Here is a 25,522-nt window from a genome sequence, read left to right as displayed (position 1 = left end):
TGCCAGACCTCTTCATCCTCCTTCCCTTCCTTTTGTTAAACCTAAATCACATATTTGAGTTTTTTCAAATATTCTCTTATAAATTACAAAAAGAAAACATGCCATTTTACTTATGTAGTAACAACTAGTTGTTTCTTTACAGAATTCAAAGTTTTCTCAATCTGTAACACTTTATTTTCTTGACTTACCATTATCCACGTTGCCCCATTAATTTCTGAAGTCCATTTCTTAGTGAAAATTTATATAATTAAGATAGACACAGAAAAACAACAGGCCAATAATTGAGCATATGTGTCCATTCATTTGTGGAAAGAATGATTTAAAAATAAATTGTACAAACAGAAGATTGTTATTGTGTAATGAAAATCTATTTGATTCCAGTATTTTTACAACTCTGTGTATTAAGAAGGAAATGAGGACTTTAAGATTTTTTTACTCATTTATTTGTACTTTGACTAATGCTATAACCCATGGGATTAAACTGTACTAAAACGTTCTTGAATGAATATAACAAAAAACTTACCAATACAGTTTCTTCCAGAGGCATCTGGTTCATAGCCACTGTTGCAATTACAACGGTAACTACCGCGTAAGTTCTCACAAATTCCATTGGCACATATATCGGGATCCAAAGCACACTCATTGATATCTGCATTAAATGTTGACAATTCAATGCTCACACATACATTTGACTGTCTGTTGATAAATGCAGGGCTAATAAACATGACTAAACATAAAAAGTGTTTACCTAACTCTGTAAGTCTACAATTTGCCTGCCTTTCAGAAAGGAAAAGGAAATGAAAACAGGAATAAGAGAGTAAAATTGAGAGAAATAGAACACTTCACTAGTAAGTCAATGAAAAAAAGAAGGGTGCTGGCAGAAATTCAAGGAATTGAACCATTTAACATGCCTGTATTTATGATAAAATTAATGAAGAAACTTTATAGGCTGTTGGCCCAAAATCCAAAGAGAAACTCAACTTGATAGCTCTCATGACTATCTAATTAAAAGACAGAGATTTATTAGTGTGGCCTATATAATTTTATGGTCCCTGAAGGCAGGGGGTGTTTCCATTTTATTATCAATTTTAACAGTCGACTAAGTAATATGATATTTAATAAATGCTCCTCATTATTAATGAATCGACATTAATGGAGAGGACAGTTCAAACATGGCTGCTTCAGAACAAGATGTTTTAGAACGAGCAATGAATATGAGTACTCTCTGCAGTACTCTCTGTCACCATGGGCAGTGGGACATGAGGAATGACGTGCCTGTTTGTGAAGCCAATAGTTTGCAACAGGCAGCTGGCTCCGTTGGGAAGGCCATATGGAAAGGGAATAAAGGAGTAGGCCAAAAACCAAATTTTGGTCACTATGCTCAAATTCTGATGATACCATTATTTTCAAGAGTTTGGAAGACTTTCTTAAATACTACAGAAATACCAGCCTTTTCATTTTATTTTTGGGAAAGGCATCTCTGTAAAAGACAATTTCCTTTTTTAATTCTGGCTCCTAATATTCATTGCAAAGATTCAACATTATTAACAACTGATCTATAACTTTTTAAAATTCTTCTCAAACCCAAAAGTAGAAAGATATATATATATGCAATGTGAAAACTTAACAGCACCCTATACTTTTATTTAAAAAATAAGCCTACATGTATAACGAAATTGAAAAGAAATTTAAAATTATGACACATATATACTTAAATGTTCAACATTACATATTTGAATTTTAACCATATTAATTTTAAAATAAGAATATTTTAATAAATTTTACCTCTTTAGCTGCATAGAAACATTTTATTATTCTTAAGCAAATACGGTCTTAATTTATTCTTAGGGCAGTGTTTCCTAAACTTCATCCATATTAAATATTTCTTAAAGGTTGTTTTTTTTAAACCATATCTGCATCATTATTTAAGATTTCTTCTTAAGACTGACTCACTTTTTTTCTTTAAACAGACATACCAACTTTTGTCTCCTCTTAAGCAATGGTATCCATAAAATCATGGATATTCTGTGTTACTGACATTTTGGACGCTGCGTATTTAACAGATAAATATTCACCCAAGATGAAAAATGTGTATCTATATGCCACTTAGAATAATCTGGAATATAATGTGTTTTAGGAGATAATTTATCTTATTATTTTGTACTTATATGTTCTTATATTAAATAATATCATTATATTAATAACATTATCTAGTAAGTCTTTGAATTATAAAATTACTACAATTATAATGTTGAGAATTGAATGCAGTTACCTCTTCCATCCACAGTGATACCTACTCCACTACTACAAAGGCCATGGAATTCAGCTGTATGATAATAATAATAATAAAAGAGAAATTAAAAACTGTAACCTATAACTTTTTCATAATTCCAAAACTACCATTAGAAAGAATTATATGCATTAATTTTTATATTAAAAAAATTTCCATTTTGAAGTACATAAGTAGTTTAAGAATTTCAAAATCACATGAGAATAAAAAAGTACATAAAAATAAGTCATCATCTTAAACAGTATTAATACATTGATAAATGTTCTGTTATTTTCTACATATGAATATTTCAAAAAATAAAAACTATACTATAGCGATTGTTTTATAACTTTGTTTTTTTCTCTTAATAATAAAATAATAATAGCCAACACTTATATACTAGAACTTACCACATGCCTGGCATTGTTCTAGCGTTTTACAACTAATAATTTATTTAACCTTCCCAACAGCACGGCCTATCCAAAAACCAAACCTGTAGCCATTAAGTCAATTCCGACTCACAGCGGCCCTAAAGGACAATGTAGAACTGCTGCACAGGGTTTCCAAGGAGTGGCTGGTGGATTCAAACCGCCGACCTCCTGGTTAGCAGCTGTAGCTCACCCACTGCTGTTGAGTCAACTCTGACTCAGAGCAACCCTACAGGACAGAGTACAACTGCCCCGTAGGGTTTCCAAGGAGTGGCTGGTGGATTCAAACTACCAACCCTTTGGTTGGCAGCGGATCTTTAACCACTGTGCCACCAGGGCTCCTACAAACCCAAACCAAACCCACTGCTGTCGAGTCGATTCCCGACTCATAGCGACCCTGTAGGACAGTGTAGAACTGCCCTGTAGAGTTTCCAAAGAGTGCCTGGCAGATTCGAACTGATGATTTCTTGGTTAGCAGCCATGGCACTTAACCATTACGCCACCAGGGTCTCCATAAAGTTCTCGAGAAAGGTCTGCTGGATTTGAACTGCTCGCCTTTTGTCTAACAGCCATAGCTGCTGACTACTAGGCCACCAGGGCTTCCCAGGGCTCCTAAACTATTATTTCCCCCATTTTACAGCTGAGGAAACTGGGGCACAGAGAAGTGAAGTAATTTGTTCAGGGTTGTATAAGTCATAAGTGGGGCACAAACTTGAATCCTGGCCATTCTATCAGGGATGTCTTTCCATGTCAATATAAAAACCAAAAACCAAACCTGTTGCTGTAGAGTTGATTCCAACTCCTAAAGATCCTACAGAACAGAGCAGAACTGCTCCATAAGCTTTCCAAGAAGTGCCTGATAGATCTGAACTGCCGACCTTTTGGTTAGCAGCCAAGCTCTTAACCACTGCACCACAAGGGCTTCACATGTCAATATAGACTCACTTAAGATTTCTTTCAAAAACAATGTTTTTTCACAGCTATATGGATGTTAACACATTTATTCAATCAATCCTGTACTAATGAAAATTAAGTCTGTCCAACTTTTAGCGATTATAACAAATAATATGAAGTTCAATTATATCACTAGGATAATCTCCTAGAAGTAAAGCTGTTAAAACTTTATGCCTCTTTTAAAGCTTGTGATAATCCCCCAAACCAGCTGCCGTCAAGTCAATTTCAACTCATGGTGACCTTGTGGGTGTCAGAGTAGAACTGATGGCTGATTTTTCAGAAGTATAGTGACAGGCCTTTCTTCTGAGGTACCTCTGGGTGGACTCAAATCTCCAACATTCCAGTTAGCAGCAGAGCATGTTAACCTTTTGCACCACCCGGGGCCTCCCCTCCCTAAATGTACAAGTTAGACTTCTACCAGGACCGTAAGAGAGGACTCATTTTTGTAACGCTCACCATCACTGGAAAAATAAATCGACACTTTACCAATCTGAAAAATAAAAATGGTATCTTATTTTTTTAAATTTTAGGCGTATTTTTATATCATTATCTACCATTTTTATTTCTTCTTTGTGAAATCCTATTTATGTGCTTTGAACTTTTTTCTATAGAGAATTTCAAGTTTTTTTATTAATGCAAATTCTTTATAAATTAAGGAATGATGCATGAAAATACTTTTCCAAATTACATGTGTTATTTTAGTATTTGCCATTTGTTTGGAAGTCAAAATTTTTTAAAATTATATATTCCATATGAAAATTATTTTTGTAAGGTTTAAGTTAGAGTTCTAACTTCATATTTTTTCTAATAATTATCAACAATACTCATTATATACTTCATTTTTCTTCAGTGATTTAAAATGCTGTCTTTATCATTCTTCCCATTTACATTCAGGCCTATTTCTAGTTTCATTTTATTAGTTCACTGATCTTTTTATTTAGTCTTTTACCAGTTTAGGAGCCCTGGTGGTATGATAGTTAAGAGCCTGGCTGTTAACCAAAAAGTCAGCAGTTCAAATCCACCAGCTGCTCCTTGGAAACCCTATAAAGCAGTTCTTTCACTCTTTCCTATAGGGTCCTGATGAGTCAGAACTGGCTTGACGGCAATGGGTTTTTTTGGTTACCAGCTTAGGTACTTCCTTCATAATAGGAATAATACGTTTTAATGTATTTTAGGGCAAGATGCTCTTCCTTATCCTCCTTTTTAAAAAATGTTATGCCTAGCAGTTCTTCTAGATAATAATTAACCATTTGGTTGAATTTTGAATACTCCATTTAGGATCTCTGCAGAATTACAGGCCATATCCTTTGCCTGGAATGCTTTTCTCCCAACCCTTACCTGTGAAGTTAATAGTTTTTTAAGACCAAATTAAACATAGCCCCCTCCCTCTGTGAAGTCTTTCCCGGCTTCCCCAGGCAACTAACTGCTCCTTCCTTTCTGCTATCACATTTCTTTCTGTCTCTTTTAAGGCACTAATCATACTAAATTGTAACTTAAATGTCTGCCTGCCTATATTCTCAATATTTCCAACATTAAGGAAAAAAAAAGATTGTGTTTATTTTTGAATTGCTACTGCCTTACATACAGTCAATACAAATTAAGTAAATGTATGAATAAATAACAGTCAAATTTATTATTGACATTAATCCTCATAGAATTAATGATAAACTATGGCCTGAGACCATTCTGTAGATTAAAAAAAAAAAAAATCAGGCTCTTATATATTTACAGCCTTGAAAACGACCAATAATTTTTGTTATTTATCTTCACAATGACATCGTAAACAGGCAAACCGAGACTAACACATTCATGTAAAAATCTGTTCAAACAATCATAATTAAATCAGTAAGTGGATTTTTCTATTCACTGTGTGTTCTCTCCCTACCTAGCCATCATATGTAAACACGTGCCAAACCGTCTCATTATATGCCTCACATACCTACACAGAATTGGATTTCTTTCCTTTAATTAAAAATAATGATAAAACACTTTAAAGCGGCTATACTATCTGGCCAAATTTCTATGCTGAATTTCTAGATTTTTTTTTAATCAGGTGAGCAAATGGCAAATGTGATTACCTGAGTTTTTAGCAGGGCACGGCTGACAGGGCTCTCCAAAACCATAGTCTGGGTTGGCACAGCAGCATTCAGACTTGGTCACTGCACCAGGAAAGGGACGGACACACACTCCCTTCTTGATTCCACCATAGCACGTACTGCGCATGTGAGTATCTAAAGGAGGCATAAGAATAACGACTTGAACTAGTGATGGAGACAAAAAGATTTCAAAACTAAAGCCTTGTTTTAAGCTAAGTGGCCCACTTGACTGGAAGTTTTAAGAAGGAATCTGCCACTTAAAAAAATTTGTTATCTTTAGCATCTAAAAAAAACAAAAAACCCCACTAGTGTCAAGTTGATTTCGACTCATAGCAACTCTATAGCACAGAGTAGAACTGCCCCGTAGGGTTTCCAAGGCTGTAATCTTTAGGGAAGCAGGCTGCCCACATCTTTCTTCAGCAGAGTGGCCAGTGAGTTCAAACTGTCGACCTTTTGGTAAGCAGCTGAGCACTTTAACTACTGTGTAACCAGGACATCTAATGGTGTTAGGAAATCAACAAATGTTTGTTGAGTGAGGGAATGAATGAATGCATACTAACAACTCATTTTTTTTCCTCAAAGAAGTTTTATCTGCTATACAAGTATCCATTACTCACTTATACTCACAAATCTTTTCATTGAGCCAAGTACATTTCCAGTTATAAACAGCACTTTGAGCTGAAAATCACTGGCTATACTCTACTAAAAATGACACGATTACTTTTACTTTAAAAGCTCTAATGAACAAAGACAGGCAGTGACGTTGAACTACCTTAAGGTGACGCTGCTTAACGGTGAGATTTCTTACTTCAACTTCCTTAGTCAGGTAGCCTCTTTTCAACCTCCATGCACTGCTTGGTAGTCACTTAGGTTGTGTTTTAATCTCAGACTCTCAATAAAGTCAATTATAAATGTCATAACTATCAATATATGTCCCTGGAATTATGCTAGTTGCTTCACAAATATCACACTGTACAGTCACACGAACAACTCTAAAGCACAGTAACCATTATCTCCATTTTAAAGATGAGGAAAATGGGGTTCAGAGGGGTTAAGTTAAGTAGCTCAAAGTCCTAGAGATACCCAGTACCTGAGCTGAGATTCTGACTCAGGCTTGTGTAACCTCCTGTGAGGTGTGGAATCACCCTGCAGAAAGCTATTTGGTCATTGTTCTTGGTTCCTGAGAGCCAGCCCAATATCTGAGGCTAATGAGTGTGAACTGACCAGCCTAAGAGGGACCAGCTGGGGGCCTTATACCGGCAAAGCCTCAAGAGGCATGACGTAATCTATCATGGCCATGTGGTGAGGCCAATAAAGCCTTTGCAAAATGCAGCCCAGGAGCTTCTCGGCTGGTGGCCATGCACGGGAGAGGGTAGCATGTTTCTCTTTGGGACATGGAAGCTCCACTCTGTGACCCCTCCCAAACCTTGCCTTATGTGTCTCTTTGTTTGCATCCTTTTTGCTATATTAAAGCTGTTATTGCAGGTATGGTGTTCCTGTGAGCACTTGAGTTGTTTCAATGAATTACAGGCCCAAAGGAGTAGAAGGCTGGCTAGTCTAAAATAAAGGGAGTAATGTGATTTCTAAGGCAGTAGAGGAAAACTAATTTGGGGCTGGCTGGTCTAAAGTAGAAGGATTCGTATGGACTCCCAAGCTTGAGGCCAGTACCCTACAGTGATACCTGCTGACCTAGGTGGCTAGTGATGAGAGAGAAGTGCTGATTGGGTAGCAGGGGTCTGAACTGAACAGTCAAGGGAAGTGAGATTTCCACAGGATGCAGTTGGCATGTGGAGTGGAATTTGTTATCCACCATACAAGCTGGAGTCAGAAGTGGATAATCTTAGTTTTCCTGGACAAGTTCACATACATTCCTACCCCCAAACTCTCTTTCCACTATGCCATGCAATGTCCCAAAGAAGCATATCCTGTTTAGTTCTTTCACTCTGTAGTCTTATGAAATATGCTACAACCTTATGAGATAGTAGATGGTCAATTATATAAAACTCAGATCATCATTAAGGCCAGAGAAGCAATAAAATTTTTAATAAGTATCCTGACATTGTAATTCCATCTAAAAGATAGCTCCTATCATAAACTAGAATTATTCCAACTTGTTGGAAATGATTTTATGTGATTGTTATGTGAAGTGAGTCATCTAATAATTTCTAATGATCCTGGGATGTTTCTCATTAAAACAATGAGATGTATGCCTTCATTTAAATCATTAGATGTCTGTATACTCAAATGGGACTGTTTTGGGAGAGCCATGAGATTTACCACACCAACCCCAAGGACGGCATGTGTCATCTCTTCCTTTTTCTGCTGTAACTGAGTTTGGTAGAGCTGCCTGAGTTACGAAGAAGTGCAGGGTTTGGTGCAAAGACCCATTTGCACAACTACAACATAGTTCATGATTCCCAATATGATTTTTTGAGTGCTTAGGATGCCACCAATTATATCAAGATGTATCTGACACGGTCAACATTATTTTTATTTTCACTGGGAAAACATGTCATTCACAGTTTTTAGAAGTAGGTAAAAAAGCCTATGGAACTCTCTAGAAAAATGAGACAGTTTACCTCCTGGTGTGTGTTACAAGTTAGCTAAGCTCTTTAGAGCACCCAACATCAGAAGTTTCATGGAAAAGAAAGTAGCATAACTAATGTGGGTGGATTTTAGGGACATGAATTTTCCTGGGTTCAGATTCTCAAAAGTTGATCTTATAGTTAATACTCAAAAAAGTAGGGACAATGTTATTTCTTACCTTGAATGAAGACAGTCAACCTCTTTTTGTTCAAAGACCTCAGACTGGAACCCTAGTTCAAATGATCCCATTCAAACGGTCATGAAGCCACTGTTTACAAAGTGGACAGGAAAAGAGGCACCCATACCAGTAGCGCCATCAGCACATGTTCATATGAATGCCTCAGTGGCTGTTTATGGATCGAAATGCGTCCCCCCTGTGATTGTAACCTTGTTTGGAAACAGTCTTTGAAGATGTTATCAGCTAACATGAGGTCAGGCTGGAGTAGGGTGCGTTCTAATTCCATCTGAGTGGTGTCTTTAGAAAATAGGAGAAGGGACACAGAGGCAGAGGAAAGAGTGAAGTGAAGATGAATCTCCAAGTTCAGGGATGCCTGGGGCTGCCAAGAAGTTGACAGAGACAAGAAAGCTTCCCCTAAAGCCTTAGGAGAAAACACGGCCTGCTGACACCCTGGATTCAGATTCCTGGCCTCCAGAACCGTGAAACAATAAATTTGTTTTATAAACCCACCTATTTTGTGAAACTCTGTTACAGTAGCTTTAGGAAATGAACAGAGTGGGGGACTGGATCTAAATGCAAAGCTATATTCTTCCTATAAAAAAAAAATATATGTTATCAAATTTCTCCATGCTTTTTCTTTCTTAAAAATAAATTTTTAAAAGAATTTACACAGGTAATTAGAAGATTCTATATATCGTTAGTAAAATATCCATGAATGGAAAATGATGATTTTCTTCTTTTTCTTTAGTATCATCCTTCCTTTATTGCTTAAAGCAGCAACTCTGAGACTTTGCCCTAGATGCGATGCCACTCTACTAGTTCAATAAAACAATCTTCCTCCTCTTCCTCCTCATCATAATAGCTAACTTACTGAGCATTTTCTAGGCATCACTGTTCTAAGTTTTACAGAGATAACACATGCAATATTAGTGTAATTTAAATCTCAAAACAATTTATGAGGAAAGGGAGATGGAGAGGTAACATCTTGCCCAAGGCCACACAGCTACTAAGTGGCAGAAATGGGCAGAAGAAAATTAACCTTCTAGCTGTCAGAAATGTCAAACAGTACTCAGAAAGATGCTGAAATATTCTAGAGTTGATGTAATAGCATGTTAAAAATGCACTTTCAGGAGAAAACCTATGGCACTAAATATCAAATGCCAGGGTGAATTTTGAGACTGCACCCTGAAGAAAGTAGGCTTCAGAAATTGGTTATCTGATTCTTAAACCCCTCCTCAACAGTGAGGATATTGAAAGTTCAAGAGAGTAGCAAAAAAGAGAGAATTTTTTTGTAAGGGCTGGGTTATGAGTTGGGGGCCTGCCTTACTTCAGGTCAAGAGACATGGGAGACCTGAAGAACTCTGTCCCCACCTCTGCCTAAGATATCCAAAAGGCGGAGGCGGGCAGGCTATTCCTATTACAGGAACAAAGGAAAGATGGTGGCGGTGAGATCAACCTCTATTCACAGAGTTAAACAGAGCAAAGGATGTGTGTGCCCTATGGATCAGACATGGGATATGTTAGAAGTGGGTCTAAGAAGACTACTTGGAGCAGTGACGAGATGCCATCAGAGAGTCTGTGTGAAATGGGTGGTAAAGGACCAGAGGCTAAGCAAGCTGTGGCCACCAGGAGAAAAATGCCATGTTCAAAGCTCAGGAAGGGCAGTCAAATTCTTCTGAAGTACCCATAAAACCACCCACAAGGAAAGAAGTTGGCTTTAAACATCTGCAAAGCCCAGAAATCTTGAAGCTATCTCAGGACAGTACCAGAAATATAAGAGCTTTCTTGCTCCCACCTGCTCGCCTCCCCTCCCTCCATGTGACCCTGGTGGTTTCAGAAACCTTCTCACTTATAGGAGGTCCAAGTTTGGAGAGGGGAGAAATTTTAATTTAAAATTAAGTTAAGAATAATAACTATTATCTTGCACTAGACATCCTAATTTCTATTAATCGAGGTTATTTTTGCTATAGTAATCTTAGAACTTTGTTACCTACAAACATTCAGTAAAGTTATAGGCTGGTCTAAGTTTTCTTCCTATGTTTTTGGACAAATTGCTTTCGTTGAACACATTTTAAAAGGAGAGGCGAGACAAAACTAAGGTTGCTCTCTGTTTATCCCCAGGCTACGAGTCATGCTTTTTCGGCATACTAGTTACAACAACAGTTTAACTTTCTGAAAAACAAAAACAACCCATAGCTCAGTATCTGGAGAAACAAAACAAAACAAATGAACACCAAAAAAGAAAAGATCTAAAATTAAAGTGCTAACCCTAATAATAATCCATGGTGGTGATTTTTCCTAACTTCAACAATCAGTGGCTCTCAAAAGTTTCACCGAAGGAAGAAGACATGAAGGAAACACATCTAAGCACATTATGGGAATGATAATATATGATTTTACATGTAACGATGTTTTTAATTAAGTGTAATCATGAAAAATGGGAAAGGGCTTTTAAACAATTTCTAGATGACTTTCCTACATCTAGAGAAGAGAATGAATTTTTGTGCTTGAACACAGAATTCCTAACAACTACTCATATGTTGGTTGCTTAAAAGAAATATTTCTCCTTCCAAAACTGGCTTTGAACTCACTGTAGATTTCCGTGGAATCATTTATGTAAAGGAAAAAGCAACTAAGTGTCTTAAAGTAACTGAAAATATTTTAGCTCTCTAAGCAGGAAGGAGCTACATTCTTCTAGCTGCTGTATTTGAAATATCCCTGAACAAAGTGCTGACAACCTTGTAGGCTGAAATAAATCCTAGATTGAAGACAGTGGATGAATTTAAGTGAATAGATTATTTCCATCTGCTTCTTTACTTTTTCCTCCCCTTCGGGGTCCAAATGTTTTGATTCGCGTAAGTAAGAGTAAAGAATTATCAATTATTTCTTAGAAAGGATTTCATTTCTCTGAAATATACTTTTAAACCAGTGATCATGCCTGCTTTTTACTCAATGAAGCTGAAAAACAGGGAGTGCGTAACAGCTAATTCACTTTAGAAGTCTCACTCGAGCGCTTCAGAGACAAAAACGGTGTTAAATGTCTTTTTACAACTCGCTCTGTTATTGTTATCATTAGAACATATTGGTTGGGTTTTGAATGCCAGTGGCATTTCTGTCTTGCCTGCCTTTTTTTTAAAGTTCCTGCCTGGCTGATTTATTTTCATGGAATCCATTTGACCAAGTATCCAAGAGGAATTCTGAATGGCCGAGAATGAAATGTATATTCTCTCTCATACTCTTCACTTGCTTCTACAGCTAGTTGCCTGGTGATGAAGAATGACTATTTGGAAACATTTCTAGTTTTTGATACAAGTCTAAGTTCTATGGCATTATGCCATTTACATTTTAAATTTTGTTTGGAAAAGACAACAGCTTACTTAAATATAACTATACCCTTTTCATGTCTTATTTATTAATAATCACAAAATCTAAATCCATTATGTCCAGGAACTCAGTTATTTGATATTATCAAGGATGCTCGTTTAAGGCAAAATTTTTTTCTTCTTCAGTATTTTTGACTTGCATCCCATCAGAGCCTTCTGAAGGAGCTATCTGGGTTCTCTGTCCATTTTTCAGAGATCACTGGGACACTGGAGCCACTACAGAATGGTTTACTTACCAACACAAACTCGGCCATCCACACCCACAGCCAGGCCAGGGGGACAGTCACAGCGGAAGGACCCCTCATTGTTGATGCAGTGCCCATTCATGCAGATTCCTGGGGTCTGGCATTCATCAACATCTGCCCAGAGGGGAAGAGAAGCCAGGGCCATTACTGGGTAAATTTTTTTAAAAGGTAATTTTGTTGTTGTGGTGGTGGTTAGAACGTACACAGCAGAACATATACCGATCCAACAGTTTTTACATGTGTAATTCAGTGACATTGATTACATCTGTCAAGTTGTGCAACCATTCTCACCCTCCTTTTCTGTTGTTCCTCCTCCATTAACATAAATTCTCTGCCTCCTAAATTTCCTATTTAATCCTTCAAGTTGCTGTAGTCAATTGGATATAGATAAATCTTAAAAAAGTACAATGCTGAAGGCAGACATTCTTCACTAGTTAAGCTAAATTACTGTTTAGTTTTAAGAAGACTTCAGGGGATAGTTTTGGTTTAAGGTTTAAAGTTTATCTCAGGGCAATAGTTTTGGGGGTTCATCCAGCCTCCAAAACTCCAGAAAGTCTGGATTACATGAAAATTTGAAATTCTGTTCTGCATTTTCCCCCTTTTGATCAGCATTATGCTATAGAATCCTTTGATAAAAATATTCCATTACTGGGTAAATTTATCTTTTACTTTATTACAGAATTTACCTGTTGCCACTACCCTACACTTTCAACCTTTTGTTTTTTACTTTATAACTTGGAGAAGAATACATAGATATGAGGACAAATCTTACATCTCAATGCAACCCTTTCAAACACACTCTCAAAAAGATTTACTGAGTGAAAGTTGCCTCACTTTACCCGTTAAGAAAAAAAGACACTCACTAACTCCTTTTTCATTATTTATTGATTTTAAACCTTATCTAATATGAAATATTTCATTCAAATTAGTTAAGTAAAACCAATTTTTTAAAACATTAGACTTTTTAAATTACTTTTTATTTTCACCCTTAAAAACTTTAACTAAAGGTAGATATTATTTTAATTTTAACTTATCAGTTCACAATTAGAAAATAATTTGGGGTACTGCCTTCAATTTGCAATCCACGTTATTAAACATAACGCAAAATTAAATGGCTCTAAAAGATGAAACAAGCTTCAAAACACCCAGCTGCCAAATCATGAACATTTCAAGACTTTTTGATTACATACGTAAGAAGAAAATGAAAAAAAAAATTAATTTCCAGAAAGCAGAAACTAGTGAGATATACATCACCTTTATATATTAGTTTCTTAAGAAATACAGAAACAAAGTTACATACTGTAACATAATGCTACACCCTGGAACACAACTCTAATCTCATATGTGTTTCTTGGAGAGTCAACAAACTATCTGTTATTCATAAGCATGAGAACTACATTTCTCTCCATACTTTCCCAGGATTTCATTGAAATTATAAGGACTGGTTGTGAGTTTTATTTGGTATTCAGGTAAGTTTGTGCAACTATAGGCCAGAAAGCATTCATCAAGTTATTTTTTTCTAAAAGGAAGAAACTGGAAGAAAAAAAAACCCCAAAACTCACTTCTAACTAGGAACTACAAAATGTATTCCACCTTACTAAATTCCAATTGTGAGTGTGTGTGTATGTATGTGTGTGTATATAATATATATAGTCTCATTTATCTCTAAGAGAAAAATCTATTGTTTACTAAAGCAATACAACTTGACCTTTAAAATTGGTTTATATAAAAACAATTCAAAGAATATCCAAATTATTTCTTCACAAAATCAATTTAAGATTTTGAGATAATGGCATAGTCTTCCAATTGGTGGACTAGGTTTATGGAAAAGATGTTAATTGTAGACCAGTAATACGTTTTTTTTTTTTTTTTTTTAATACACAGCAGTGAAAATAAATACATAGAAATTAAAGTTTTTTAGGATTTTTTCTTCTTTTTTTTTTTCATTAGAAAAGGAGTAGAGAGAAATTATTTCTATATTATCTCCTCCTGATGTGATAAAACCAATCTGTCATTCCCTTAATTTTCCCTATACCATATTTATTTTTGTACAGACCTTATTGTTCTCTAGGCCACAATCTGTGTTTTTCTAGGAAGCTTTAGACACCTGCCTTATTGAATTAGTGAGGGATGTGAATAATATGAAATCCACATGAAGAAATTGAAGTAATTCTTGCATGATTCATTCAAATAAAACAGATGGTCTCAATCATAGTTACTTTCCTATTTCAAAGCCATACCTACCAGTACAGTAACGCCCATTTGGAGCCAAGACAAATCCTGGTTTGCAGATGCACTTGAAGCTGCCATCTTCGTTAATGCACATCCCATTCAAACACATGTTGGTAGTTGTACATTCATCATGATCTACAGAAAGAAAGAGGGAGAGTGGTTTAGACCACTGATTTAGACCAGTTCCCTCTCCTTCCACAAACAATCCGTAGTCAAATTCCACTACATAAATGAGCCATGTGTTCTTTTTTTTTTTTTTTTTTAAGATGAATGTGAACTGAGTGTGGGAAAACATTGTGGAGATTGTGCAGGATCTTTGATATAAGGGGCATAAAAGAAAAGATTTAAATAACTCTTGAGTTTATCTGCTATTAAAAAACCAAACCCAATTCTCTTCAAGTCAATTCTGACTCACAGCAACCTTACAGGACAGGGTAGAAATACCCCATAGGATTTCCAGAGCTGTAATCCACAGAAGCAGACTGCCAAATCTTTCTCCTGCAGTACAGCTGGTGGGTTTGAACTGCTGACCTTTGAGTTAACAGCTGAGCATTTAACCACTGTGCCACTAGGGCTCCTTTTATCTGCTATTAAAACCACATAAACCATGAGTGTTTTACTTTGAGCACCAAAAAAGGTAAGAGCATTTCAGTGAGCATTTCTTTCGTAAGAGAGGTTAAAGCAAGGACAAACCTCACTGCAAGTGAAATGATCTGGAATTTCATTAGAGGGTGAAATATAATGTGTTGCCAAACATTTTTATATTTTCCCCCCATGCTGAGAAAAGGTCTTTTCTATTTTGTCAGTGTCGTAACCCCAACATCTGAGATATAGTAAGTGCACTAAATGGATATTTGAACTTATGATGAATAATTGCTACTTACAATTAAATCAGGGAGCCCTGGTAGCACAACGGTTAAGCACTCGGCTACTAACTGAGGACTGGTGGTTTGAACCCACCAGTCACTTCCCAGTAGAAAAGACCTGGTGATCCCGTAAGGATTTCACCTTGGGAAACCCTATGGAGCATTTCTACTCTGTCCTATAGGGTCGCTATGAGTTGGAATTTACTTGATGACACACAACTACAACAACTAATAAACATACGCCACACAGAAAATTGCCAGAAGCAGAAAATTTTTCTTTGTTATAACATTTCCAAAAGTCTATTTGTTCACTTAAATCGTCTTATGTGAAACACATTTATATTTTATCTCAGTCAGCTAAAGAACTCTCACATACGTGGTGTGTGAGCTTTCGTGGAAACAGTATATATGATTCTAAGTAAAAATGTGTATGTGCTTTAAAAATCTTTTGCAAGGGAGCAGGCAATTTCCATACCAACACAGTTTTTTCCATCTGTAGTTAATTCAAAGCCGGCATTACAAATGCACTGGAAACTTCCATCTGTGTTCACGCATCGACCATTTTTACAAAGAACCCCATTCTGAATGCACTCATCAATATCTGAAAGATTAACAGTGGCCGAACATATTATTTTTACAATACTTACAGAAACAGTAAAATAATAGACGTAATTTCATATGTCCAGATTGTTTTTACATGTAATATTCAAGATCATGTTACTTTAGCAAAATTTCCATCTCTCACTCCTTTTTTTCCTCGGTAGGTGAGTGTAAGCGACTTTACAGCCCTGACTTATAGTGGCTGAAGAGGGGAAGAAACAGAGGAATGACACGGTTGTGTAGCGAGCCTAAGAGAGAAGTGGGTAGTGCAGCTGTTTTCGACTTGGTGGTTGAACACCTTAGAAGTCTGAGCAAGGAGTTAAAAAAATAAAGCAACTCCAGAGTTTCTGGATTAAGAGTAATATGAAAACGGCTAGAGAATGTTGATTCAAGCAGCTACCTGCGGATGAATAGAAAATGAAAAAGGAGACAAGCAGAGTCATCTGTTAAAAGGATTCTGAGATGAATTAACAGTGAAGTAGAGTCCGGATGAGAGCGGTGGTGGGTATAGCAATGGAACCGTGAACAAAGTCTAGGTATGATTTGGTGTTGGACTAGGTGTGGGGTATAGAGAGAGCAGCAGTTAAAAATTATTACAAATCTTAAGCCCTGGTAATCAGAGAATGGTAACACTACTGATGTTACTTGGAGAAAGAAGCTGTGGTCTAGGGAAGGAAGAGAAACTCAATTCTTGCGAAGCCAGATACCAAGATGCCTGGGTTATCTATGCAAATAGTGTTTATATTTAAAGGAAGCACCTCTGAGGGGCTCTGTTTTCTGAAGGTAGCATAAAATAAATCTGCAATCATGTAATAGCACTTATTTCATTCCATGTCGTACTTTAATAAATTTACTTTTAACCTCAACAGCCTTGGTCACTACAGTTCATGGAACATTTTCGTATGTAAAAGCAAACTGCCTTACCAATGCATGCTTGCTTGGTAGGAGTCCTCTGGAATCCAGCATGACATTTACAGTAATAGGATCCAGGTGTGTTAACACAATCTCCATTAGTGCAGGGATTTGATGTGCATTCATCAACATCTGTAAGCAGCAAAAGAAACCATTACAGACTTCACTCCATTTGTAGAGATGTTTGTTTAAAGTACATTTAGCCCTCCCAAATTTGAGAGAAGGCCAGTCAGTGGTAATAGTCTAAATAGCACAGTATTTATAAATGAATGAAAATTCCTTTCTTCAAATGCATACAGAGGCTAGTCTGGGGACTTACAAAATTATTGCCTATTGGAGTTTATAAAGGAATTTGCTTTAATCAAGAAATAATGATTTTTCAATTTGAATACTGCACAATGATTAAAAGCATGGGCTCTGAAAAGAGACAGCCATGAGTTCTAATAGGCTGTAATCCTTATTATCTATAGGAACCTGGTAAGTCAATGTTCATTCTAAGGGCTCAGGGCAGTGTCAGAACAATAATTAAAAGTTTTTGAAGATACAGATTTATATTACAGGCTGTTACTGCTATTAGTTTTAAAGGAAAAGACTGATGGATTATGAACTTAACTACACGTGTACCCTTTGGGGCTTGTATAATATTTTCAAGAAACAAACATAGGATGGAGGATGGGGTGGAAAATGGAAATTAATTAAAACAAAGCCTCATATTTTCGCAGTTTCAGGTTTCTTAAGGACTTAAAAGCACATGATTCTTTGGTTTTAGTTCTAATTTTAAACGTAAGAAACGCCACCCACTACTTTTCATGCAAGTCCTCCTAAGGCTTGATCCAACTCAGACTCCAGTGCAGAATTCAGGGTCTGCAAAAGCAAGCTATGGCTGACACACGGAACAGTCTGGACTAGTCCATTCCCAGGGAAATCACACGTGCCATTCAGCGTTAGAAGAAGTTTAATTCATCTTCTCTCTGCAATTGCCCACTAAATATTGAGTGCTGGCAAACTGAAAACCTGGCTGGCCTGTGAGGGCATACTGATTTGCCATTACATATACAAGGAGAAGCCATTAACAAATACGGTTTCAGCTAAATTTGAGAGTACAACAATAAAACCAATTTACAGGATTACCATTTTAATAAACAGATTGCTCCCTTCACAGATGTTCTTAGAAGAGAAACTGTATGCTATCAAACTCACCAACTTCATTTATACAAACACTCAGACTGAATGCAATTAAGGCCTCTCTGGCAAAGGAGGGGAAAACCCAACTCGTAGTGAATAAAATAAAAACAACGGAGAATAACAGGATTAAATGCTTTTTCAATTCATTCAAACATCCCTTCAGCCCATTAAGACTCACTTACATTTAAACTTTTGGTTGATAACATCGAGTCTACTGAGCCAAAGGAAGGTAGCAAAATGAGGAAAGAGAGAAGTCACAGGGTTAGTTAAGCACATAAAGTATATAATGAATGAGCTTTCTAATATGAAATATCACCTTGGGTTTGCAGTGTTAAAGACCACTTAAACTCTCTGTGTGTACAAAATACTGAAATACACCAATTAAAGATGTGTTGAAGACACATCTTTATAGAAGCAAGTCTCAATGTAAAGCTCTGCTCTACTGAATATGAGAGACCAAGCACCCAACCCCCTTATTAGGTAAACTGTTCCCGAGGCCCCTCATTGCTATGACAGCTCTGCCAATTATTTTGTCATTGCAGCCCTAATTCATTTCTGCCTCCTTACTTCCTTAGGGGGCCTCATCAAGGGTCCAGTAGTCTTAGACTATATAATAGTTGACTTATTTATTTCTTCTTTGGAAGTGAAAATAATCACCAAAGAACTATTAGTGACTTCACAATTCCATTTGACTTTAAAACCCTCGCTTGATGCTTTTTTGTTTGTTTTTCAGGATTATTTAAAGATTTTTAAGTAAGTTTTAAATGAATCACAAACGACCACTGCCATGTTCTGGAATTTACATTTCATGCCTCTTTATTCTGAGTCTCAGAGTCTAGTACCTCCAAGTGATCACATTTGTTTCGCTTTGTCTAGAGGAGCGAGAATACTTAAAAAACTACAGTCTGTGCACTTTCATTTCTTCCTGAGGTTTTACTGGAGACTTTTTAAGCAAAGCTCATGGGATTTTAAGCTCCTAAAATAAATGAAAGAATTGCCAAAAATGTCGATTATTAAAATGGTTGAATTATCCAAGACGGGTCCTTGAAAAACAGCTTATATTTCTATTTAGAAAATACTTTTTTTTTTTTTTTTAATTTGCGAGGGCTTTATCTGTGACCCAACTGATAAGGCAATTCCTTCTGACTGTTCTAAGGTAGAATCATTACAACGAGTTAAAACCATTGCTAGTGGCAGTATGACTTACACAGATGCTAGGAGAGTCACACAATTTCAGTTTAGAGTTGAATTCTCAGGAAAAAGAGAGAAAAATGAGACAAGTAAATATAACTGTTTTGAGGCTTCAGGAGGTGACTCATGTAACAGCAAAGTGGAACCCAATTCTATTTTCCTTGTCTTTGATCCTTTAATACAGCTATTGCCTTGTAAGTTACACTGCTTCTTCAGGTATACAATAAAATTTCCAAATACCAATGGCAATTTGTTATTTCTCAAAACACTGGTACACTTAAAACCACTACCACTCTTAACCTGGACTCCAATAATTTACCAGTTAACTTATAGCTTGTTAGCTTTTCCTGATATCCAAACTTGTTTTTTATAATCTTGAGATGATTAAAAACTTACACTACAAAGAGTATAAGACCCTAAACCAAACCCGTTGCTATTGAGTCAATTCCGACTCATAAAAACATTTAAGAACCATTTTCTGCAAATGTACCCCAATACCATACTCTGTCTCTATTAATGACAAGTTAGAAATACAATGCTCCTCAAGTTTTAACTTTGTAGGGCTTGATGATGAGACTCATCTAGAATGAAACCGTCTATAACAAAGTTTGGGTACAATGTCAAAGCTTGAGGTGTGTATGATTTACGTTAACATATTAACTGTGTAGACATGACAGTACACAGAGTTTAAAAAAGGTGGCAGAAGGCCATCTCCACTGGGTTCTGTGAAAAATTCAACCCAAATACATTAAGACGTCCATTGTATGTAATTAGCTCGTCTCTTCTGCATCAAGAGCGGTACTGACTATGCATCACTCTTGGGAGAGCTCTGAATAGTCATTCAAATCATGTTTGGCAGCGTTTACTTCTCTACCAGAATTCTGGCTGAGAAAATCTGGGTGGCAGAATGACTACAGAAAGTAACTTATGATCCTTAAAGATGGTTCGTCTTTAGAGTAACGGGTCATGAAAATACTTCCTCAGGGTACAGGTGTTATATGAGCTAAAATAAGGTATACCTGAGTGCTAACATGAAACACATGGTGGTCTACGACTAATTTACACAAAATACTGAATTCTGGTCTACTTTTACTTGTTGGTTAATGAATCATACAATGAGGCATGAATGACATATGAATGAAAAATATTAACAGCAAAACACAAATAGTTAAAGTTCAGTTTGACAGATTGTAACTGTGTGTATGTGCAAGATGGGATATGTTATTATATATTATATACTTACATCTTGTATATTTATTATTTTCTAGTAGTAGAATCATTTCAAGTTATACAATAAGAATACATGTGTCAGCACTTCATGGACCAAAATAACACCATGACTCAGGTGAGTCTATCACTTAAACATCAAGTAGTATAAGCTAAGCCAGGGCTATACCATATGGTTATGCAGTGCACAACCCCTGTATGTGCCATTCATACAGACTATGTGAGAGGCACCTTTTAGGGCTGTCCAGTGCACAAAGTGTGCATCTTTACATAGGGACCCAGAGCTAAGCCTTGTTTGATCACCCTGATCTTACAGCTCTGTACATAGTTTAGAATGACTGGTTTTTGAAAACATCATAATTGACTCACATTTTCATTTATAATCATGGTGCTCTTAGATTATTCAGTTTAACTTGGCAAAATTAAGATACTCTCTCTGTACCTGGCCTCTCATATAGAACACCTAAACCCAAATCTGGTATTTAGGGTTATGCTAGTTATGAAACATACATATGACCATTTTGCCCAATATGGATGAGTAAATAAAAGAAAAACTTCAAAACGGCTCAACTTCCATCATCCTAAACCCACTCTCAAAAGGTGAAGAAAGCTCTTTTTATTATCAAATCCAATAGGCTTTTTTGTCCTCCTTGTATTTGACTTTTTTGCAGCATTTCTCACCTGACCCTACCTTTCTCTTGAAAGTGTGCCCATGTGTAGCTTCAGTGACTTGATCCCTTCTAGATTATTTTCCTGCCTCTTCAACAAATGTGACCTCTAACTATTACAGAATCTGTTGATTGATTAGATCCTCTCTGTTCCTTCAACTTGTCATGCCTCTACTGTTCAGGTTATAGTTTTCCTTCTGGGCCTTAAATCTTGCTGTTCACAAGTTTTGGCTGTAATACTCCCGTTATCTTTTCACTTGTCCTGCTGTTCAGCCTAGGTGTCAATATTCACCCCTCATGGTTCAAATAGTTACCTGTATGCTACTGACTGACTACTGACTACTAAATCTGTAAGTCTATCCTCATCACCTCTTGGGTGCAGTCAACTCAGTTCCAACTGACCACTACTTGGTCCTGCGCCATCCTCACAGTTGTTATGCTTGAGCCCACTGTTGCAGCCACTGTGTCAATCCATCTCGTTGAGGGTCTTTCTCTTTTTCGCTGATCCTGTACTTTACCAAGCATGATGTCCTTCTCCAGGGGCTGGTTCCTACTGATAACATGTCCAAAGTATGTGAGATGAAGTCCTGCTATCCTTGCTCCTGGTTGTACTTCTTCCAAGACAGATCTGTTTGTTCTTTTGGCAGTCTGTGGCATATTCAACATTCTTCACCAACACCACAATTCAAAGGCGTCAATCCTTCTTCGGTCTTCCTTATTCATTGTCCAGCTTTCCTATGCATATGAGGTGACTAAAAACACCACTGCTTGGGTCAAGTGCACCTTAGCCTCCAAGTGACATCTTTGCTTTTTACCACTTTAAAGAAGTCTTTTGCAGCAGACTTGCCCAATGCAGTATGGCGTTTGATTTCTTGAGCGCTGCTTCCACAGGTGTTGATTGTTGATCCACATAAAATAATATCCTCAACAACTTCGATCTTTTCTCCATTTATCATGATGTTGCTCATTGGTCCAGCTGTGAGAACTTTTGTTTTCTTTACGTTAAGATGTAATCCATACTGAAGACTGTAGTCTGTTCATCAGTAAGTGCTTCAAGTCCTCTTCACTTTCAGCTAGCAAGGTTGTGTCATCTGCATATTCACAGATTGTTAGTCTTCCTCCAATCCTGATGCCCCATTCCTTCTTTATAGAATCCAGCTGCTCAGAGTATTTGCTCAGCATACAGATCGAGTAAGTGAATAAGTGAAAGGATACAACCCTGATGAGCACCTTTCCTGACTTTAAACCACGCAGTATTCCCTTGTTCTCCTCAAAGGACGGTCTGTTGGTCTATGTACAGGTTGCACATGAGCACAATTGAATGTCCTGGAATTCCCATTCTTCTCAATGTTATCCATAATTTGTTACGATCCACATGGCTGAATGCCTTTGCATAGTCAATAAAATACAGGTAAACATCCTTCTGGTATCCTTTGCTTTCAGCCAAGATCTGTTTGACATCAGCAATGATATCCCTCATTCCATGTCCTCTTCTGAATCCAGCTTGAGTTTCTGGTAGTTCCCTATGGATGTACAGCTGCTTTTGAATTACCTTCAGCAAAATTTTACTTGTGTGTGGTATTAATGGTATTTTTCGATAATTTCTGCATTTGGTTGGATCACCTTTCTTCGAATGGGCACAAATATGGATCTCTTCCAGTTGGCTGGCCGGGCAGCTGTCTTCCACATTTCTTGACATAGACGAATGAGTCCTTCCGGCACTGCATCCGTTTGTTGAAATATCTCAACTGGTACTCCATCAATTCAATTCTGAGTTTTAGATCTCTATTAATCAGTTTAATTAGGCCTCTATTTGATCACTTAAAACTCGACATGTGTAAAAGTATTCATCAACTATTTCCTCCCAGCCTGTACCTCTTCCTGCATTCCCTAACTCAGCTAATGCCACTACCATATATACAGTTTTGCTCAGCCAGAAACTTGTGTGTCATCATAATTTCCTCCTCTCTAACTCCCCACAATCAATCTGTTATCAGGTCCTGATGAAATAACCTCCTCAATATTTGCAGGATCATCCTGTTGTTCTGCAACCTTACATCAATGTTGTCATAATTTTTTTTACGAGGCTTATTATAAGAATTTCCTAACTGCCCTCTTTGATTCCAGTCTTTTCATGATAAAATCTTTCCATTAAAAAAAAAAAATAGGAAAGACTGTCAGATTGGATAAAAAAAGCTACACCTAACAATATGCTGCTTACAAGAAATGTACTACAAAAATAAAGACACAAGTAGGTCAAGAATAAAAAGATGTAAATATTAAATCACATGAACACTAATCAAAAGATGTTGGGGTGGCTATATTATTATTAAACAAAGTAGATTTAAGAGTAAGGAATATTACCAGAGATAAAGAATGTTGCATGATTTGGGAAAACCTGAGGAAGTATTCAAAGAGTGGCATCTGGGGACCAAAAATCCCCTTGGAAAAACCAAAGCCCTTGATGAAGTAATAGTTGGCTATACCAGGCATAGGTCCCAAGTTGGGAGTCTAAATTACAGCTCTGACTGGTGTCTAGACACATGGGTACATCATAGGGTCATGACCAATTTCTTCAAGATTTCAAACTAAGCAAGCAAGATGGGAAGCCTAAAGAGTATGTACAACTGTAGCTTTTGAAATCTTTCGAACTTCATATGGAATGGGCTCTTTGTCTACCTCCTGACTGGTTTAGAACTAAGAGAAAAGGAGATATGTTATCTATTGACTTTCAAACTCCAACGTGGGAACCCATGATTTTCTCCGGATACTATGCGACCTTTAACTACTGCAAAAGCTGTTGCTTGATTAGACCCTCTCTGCTCCTCCCTCTTCTCATGCCTCTACCATATAGGTTAAAGTCTGTGAGGCAAGTCATTTAAAATTATATTTGGTAAATCAGAACTTCCAAGCCTAATATTGATTCTGGGGGAAAATACCCTCTGAGTCCTATACAACTTTCTTACAAGTAAACTTTGATCTATAACTCAGAAGTAGGCTGGGAACTTTCTAAGACAACAATTCTCATAGTATGTTCTGTAGACCTCTGGAAGCCATAGAGACCCGTACAGTAAGTTTCGAGATCAAAACTATTTTCATGGTGATATTAAGATGTTATTTGCCTTTTTCACTGTGTTAATATTTGCACTGATGATGCTAAAACAATGATGGTGCATCTGCACAAATTAAGGCAGTGACACCAAACTGTTCTAGTAGTCACTGCAGTATTCGTTACCATGACCTCACAGCACGTATTTAAAAAAAGCCATTTCCACTTAATATCATTAATGAAGCACTAAAAATTATTAATTATATTACATTTTGACCCTCGAGTTTGTTTTTTTTATATATCTCTGTGATGAAATGTTGGGTTTGGCTTTTTGTGATGAAATGAACGTTTTATATTACATACTGCTGTTGATTAAAGTACCACTGTTGTCAAGGAAAAGCGTTCATGTGATTGAGTTGTGTGCTACCTAGTGACTTTGCCATGGAATGCTCATTTTCCTTGATAGAATGACTGACACAGAAATTAGTTATTCAGACTCATGAATATGGCAGACATTTTCTTGAAAATAATAAAGTAGGTTTGTCACTTTAAGGAAAACAACAGACTGTATTTGTTGCCAAGGTTAAAATTCAAGCTTGTGATAGGTAGAATTCAGAAGAAGTGCGAGCTTGACAGTATCTCAATACTTAAAACCTTTTCTAATGAATTCAATGACAACATTATCAGACGTGCCTGTTGATATTAAATAGTGAAATATGTCAACTTTGGAAAGATCTGCATACGTAAGTCAGTGAGCAATATACTTCAGATGACCAATACGTGATGACACAAAATCCATTTCAAAGCACATGACAGGTCAATAAACTTCAATGCAAGAGAGTAGGAAAAGTTTCTTGATGTGGTTTCAGATTCCACATTGCAACTAAACTTTAAGAATTTGCCACTTGTTGATTTTAGTGGAGTATCAAAAAATATCAGCAACTTTATCTAAAAAGGCAATTAAGATATTCCACCCCCTCTGCAGCTACATATCTGTTTGAAGATGGATTTTCATTGTGTTCTTCAATCAAAAAAATATATCACAACAGATTAAATACAGAAGCAGGTATTAGAATACAGCTGTCTTCAACTGAACAGGCTTGCAAAATTAAAAAAATGACATTCAATACTTTAGAATTTTTTTTTTTTGTAAAAATGTTACTTACGTTAACATGGAATGGGTTTACTAATGTTATTTTTAAATGAACAAATAAATAAGCAAAACTTTTTATCTCTGATTTCTAATAAGGTGATTATTGATAAATATAACCCTCCATAATTTTGAAGAGTTGAAATGGGGTCCTGAGATCAAAACTTTTGAGAACTGCTACTTTAGGGTTTCAGATTTTAGTAGCCCATTTTTGTCTTGTTATGTTTAAAAACAGATTAATGTTCTATAAATCCATTTTCAAAATACATTAAATGTTAATCTTTATTTTAAGACCAAGTGAGA

At 36.5% G+C, this 25,522-nt stretch overlaps 1 protein-coding gene across 1 annotated transcript in view; it reads right to left on the bottom strand.

The window, feature by feature from the left end:
* FBN2 (fibrillin 2) overlaps positions 1–25,522 on the bottom strand; it is a 292,288-nt gene that overhangs the window by 97,135 nt on the left and 169,631 nt on the right. Inside the window, exons 12-18 of the mRNA XM_049873163.1 lie at positions 16,762–16,881; positions 15,713–15,838; positions 14,384–14,506; positions 12,131–12,253; positions 5,730–5,882; positions 2,273–2,326; positions 524–649 (exon numbers count right to left, since the gene is read on the bottom strand). Coding sequence (XP_049729120.1) covers positions 524–649; positions 2,273–2,326; positions 5,730–5,882; positions 12,131–12,253; positions 14,384–14,506; positions 15,713–15,838; positions 16,762–16,881 — 825 coding nt within the window. The remainder of the gene's footprint in view (positions 1–523; positions 650–2,272; positions 2,327–5,729; positions 5,883–12,130; positions 12,254–14,383; positions 14,507–15,712; positions 15,839–16,761; positions 16,882–25,522) is intronic.

Source organism: Elephas maximus, chromosome 2 (assembly GCF_024166365.1).
Source record: "Elephas maximus indicus isolate mEleMax1 chromosome 2, mEleMax1 primary haplotype, whole genome shotgun sequence".
Classification (NCBI taxonomy): Eukaryota; Metazoa; Chordata; class Mammalia; order Proboscidea; family Elephantidae; genus Elephas; species Elephas maximus.
The sequence above is the reverse complement of the archived record's forward strand: the minus strand, read 5'-3'. Positions and strand labels throughout refer to the sequence as shown.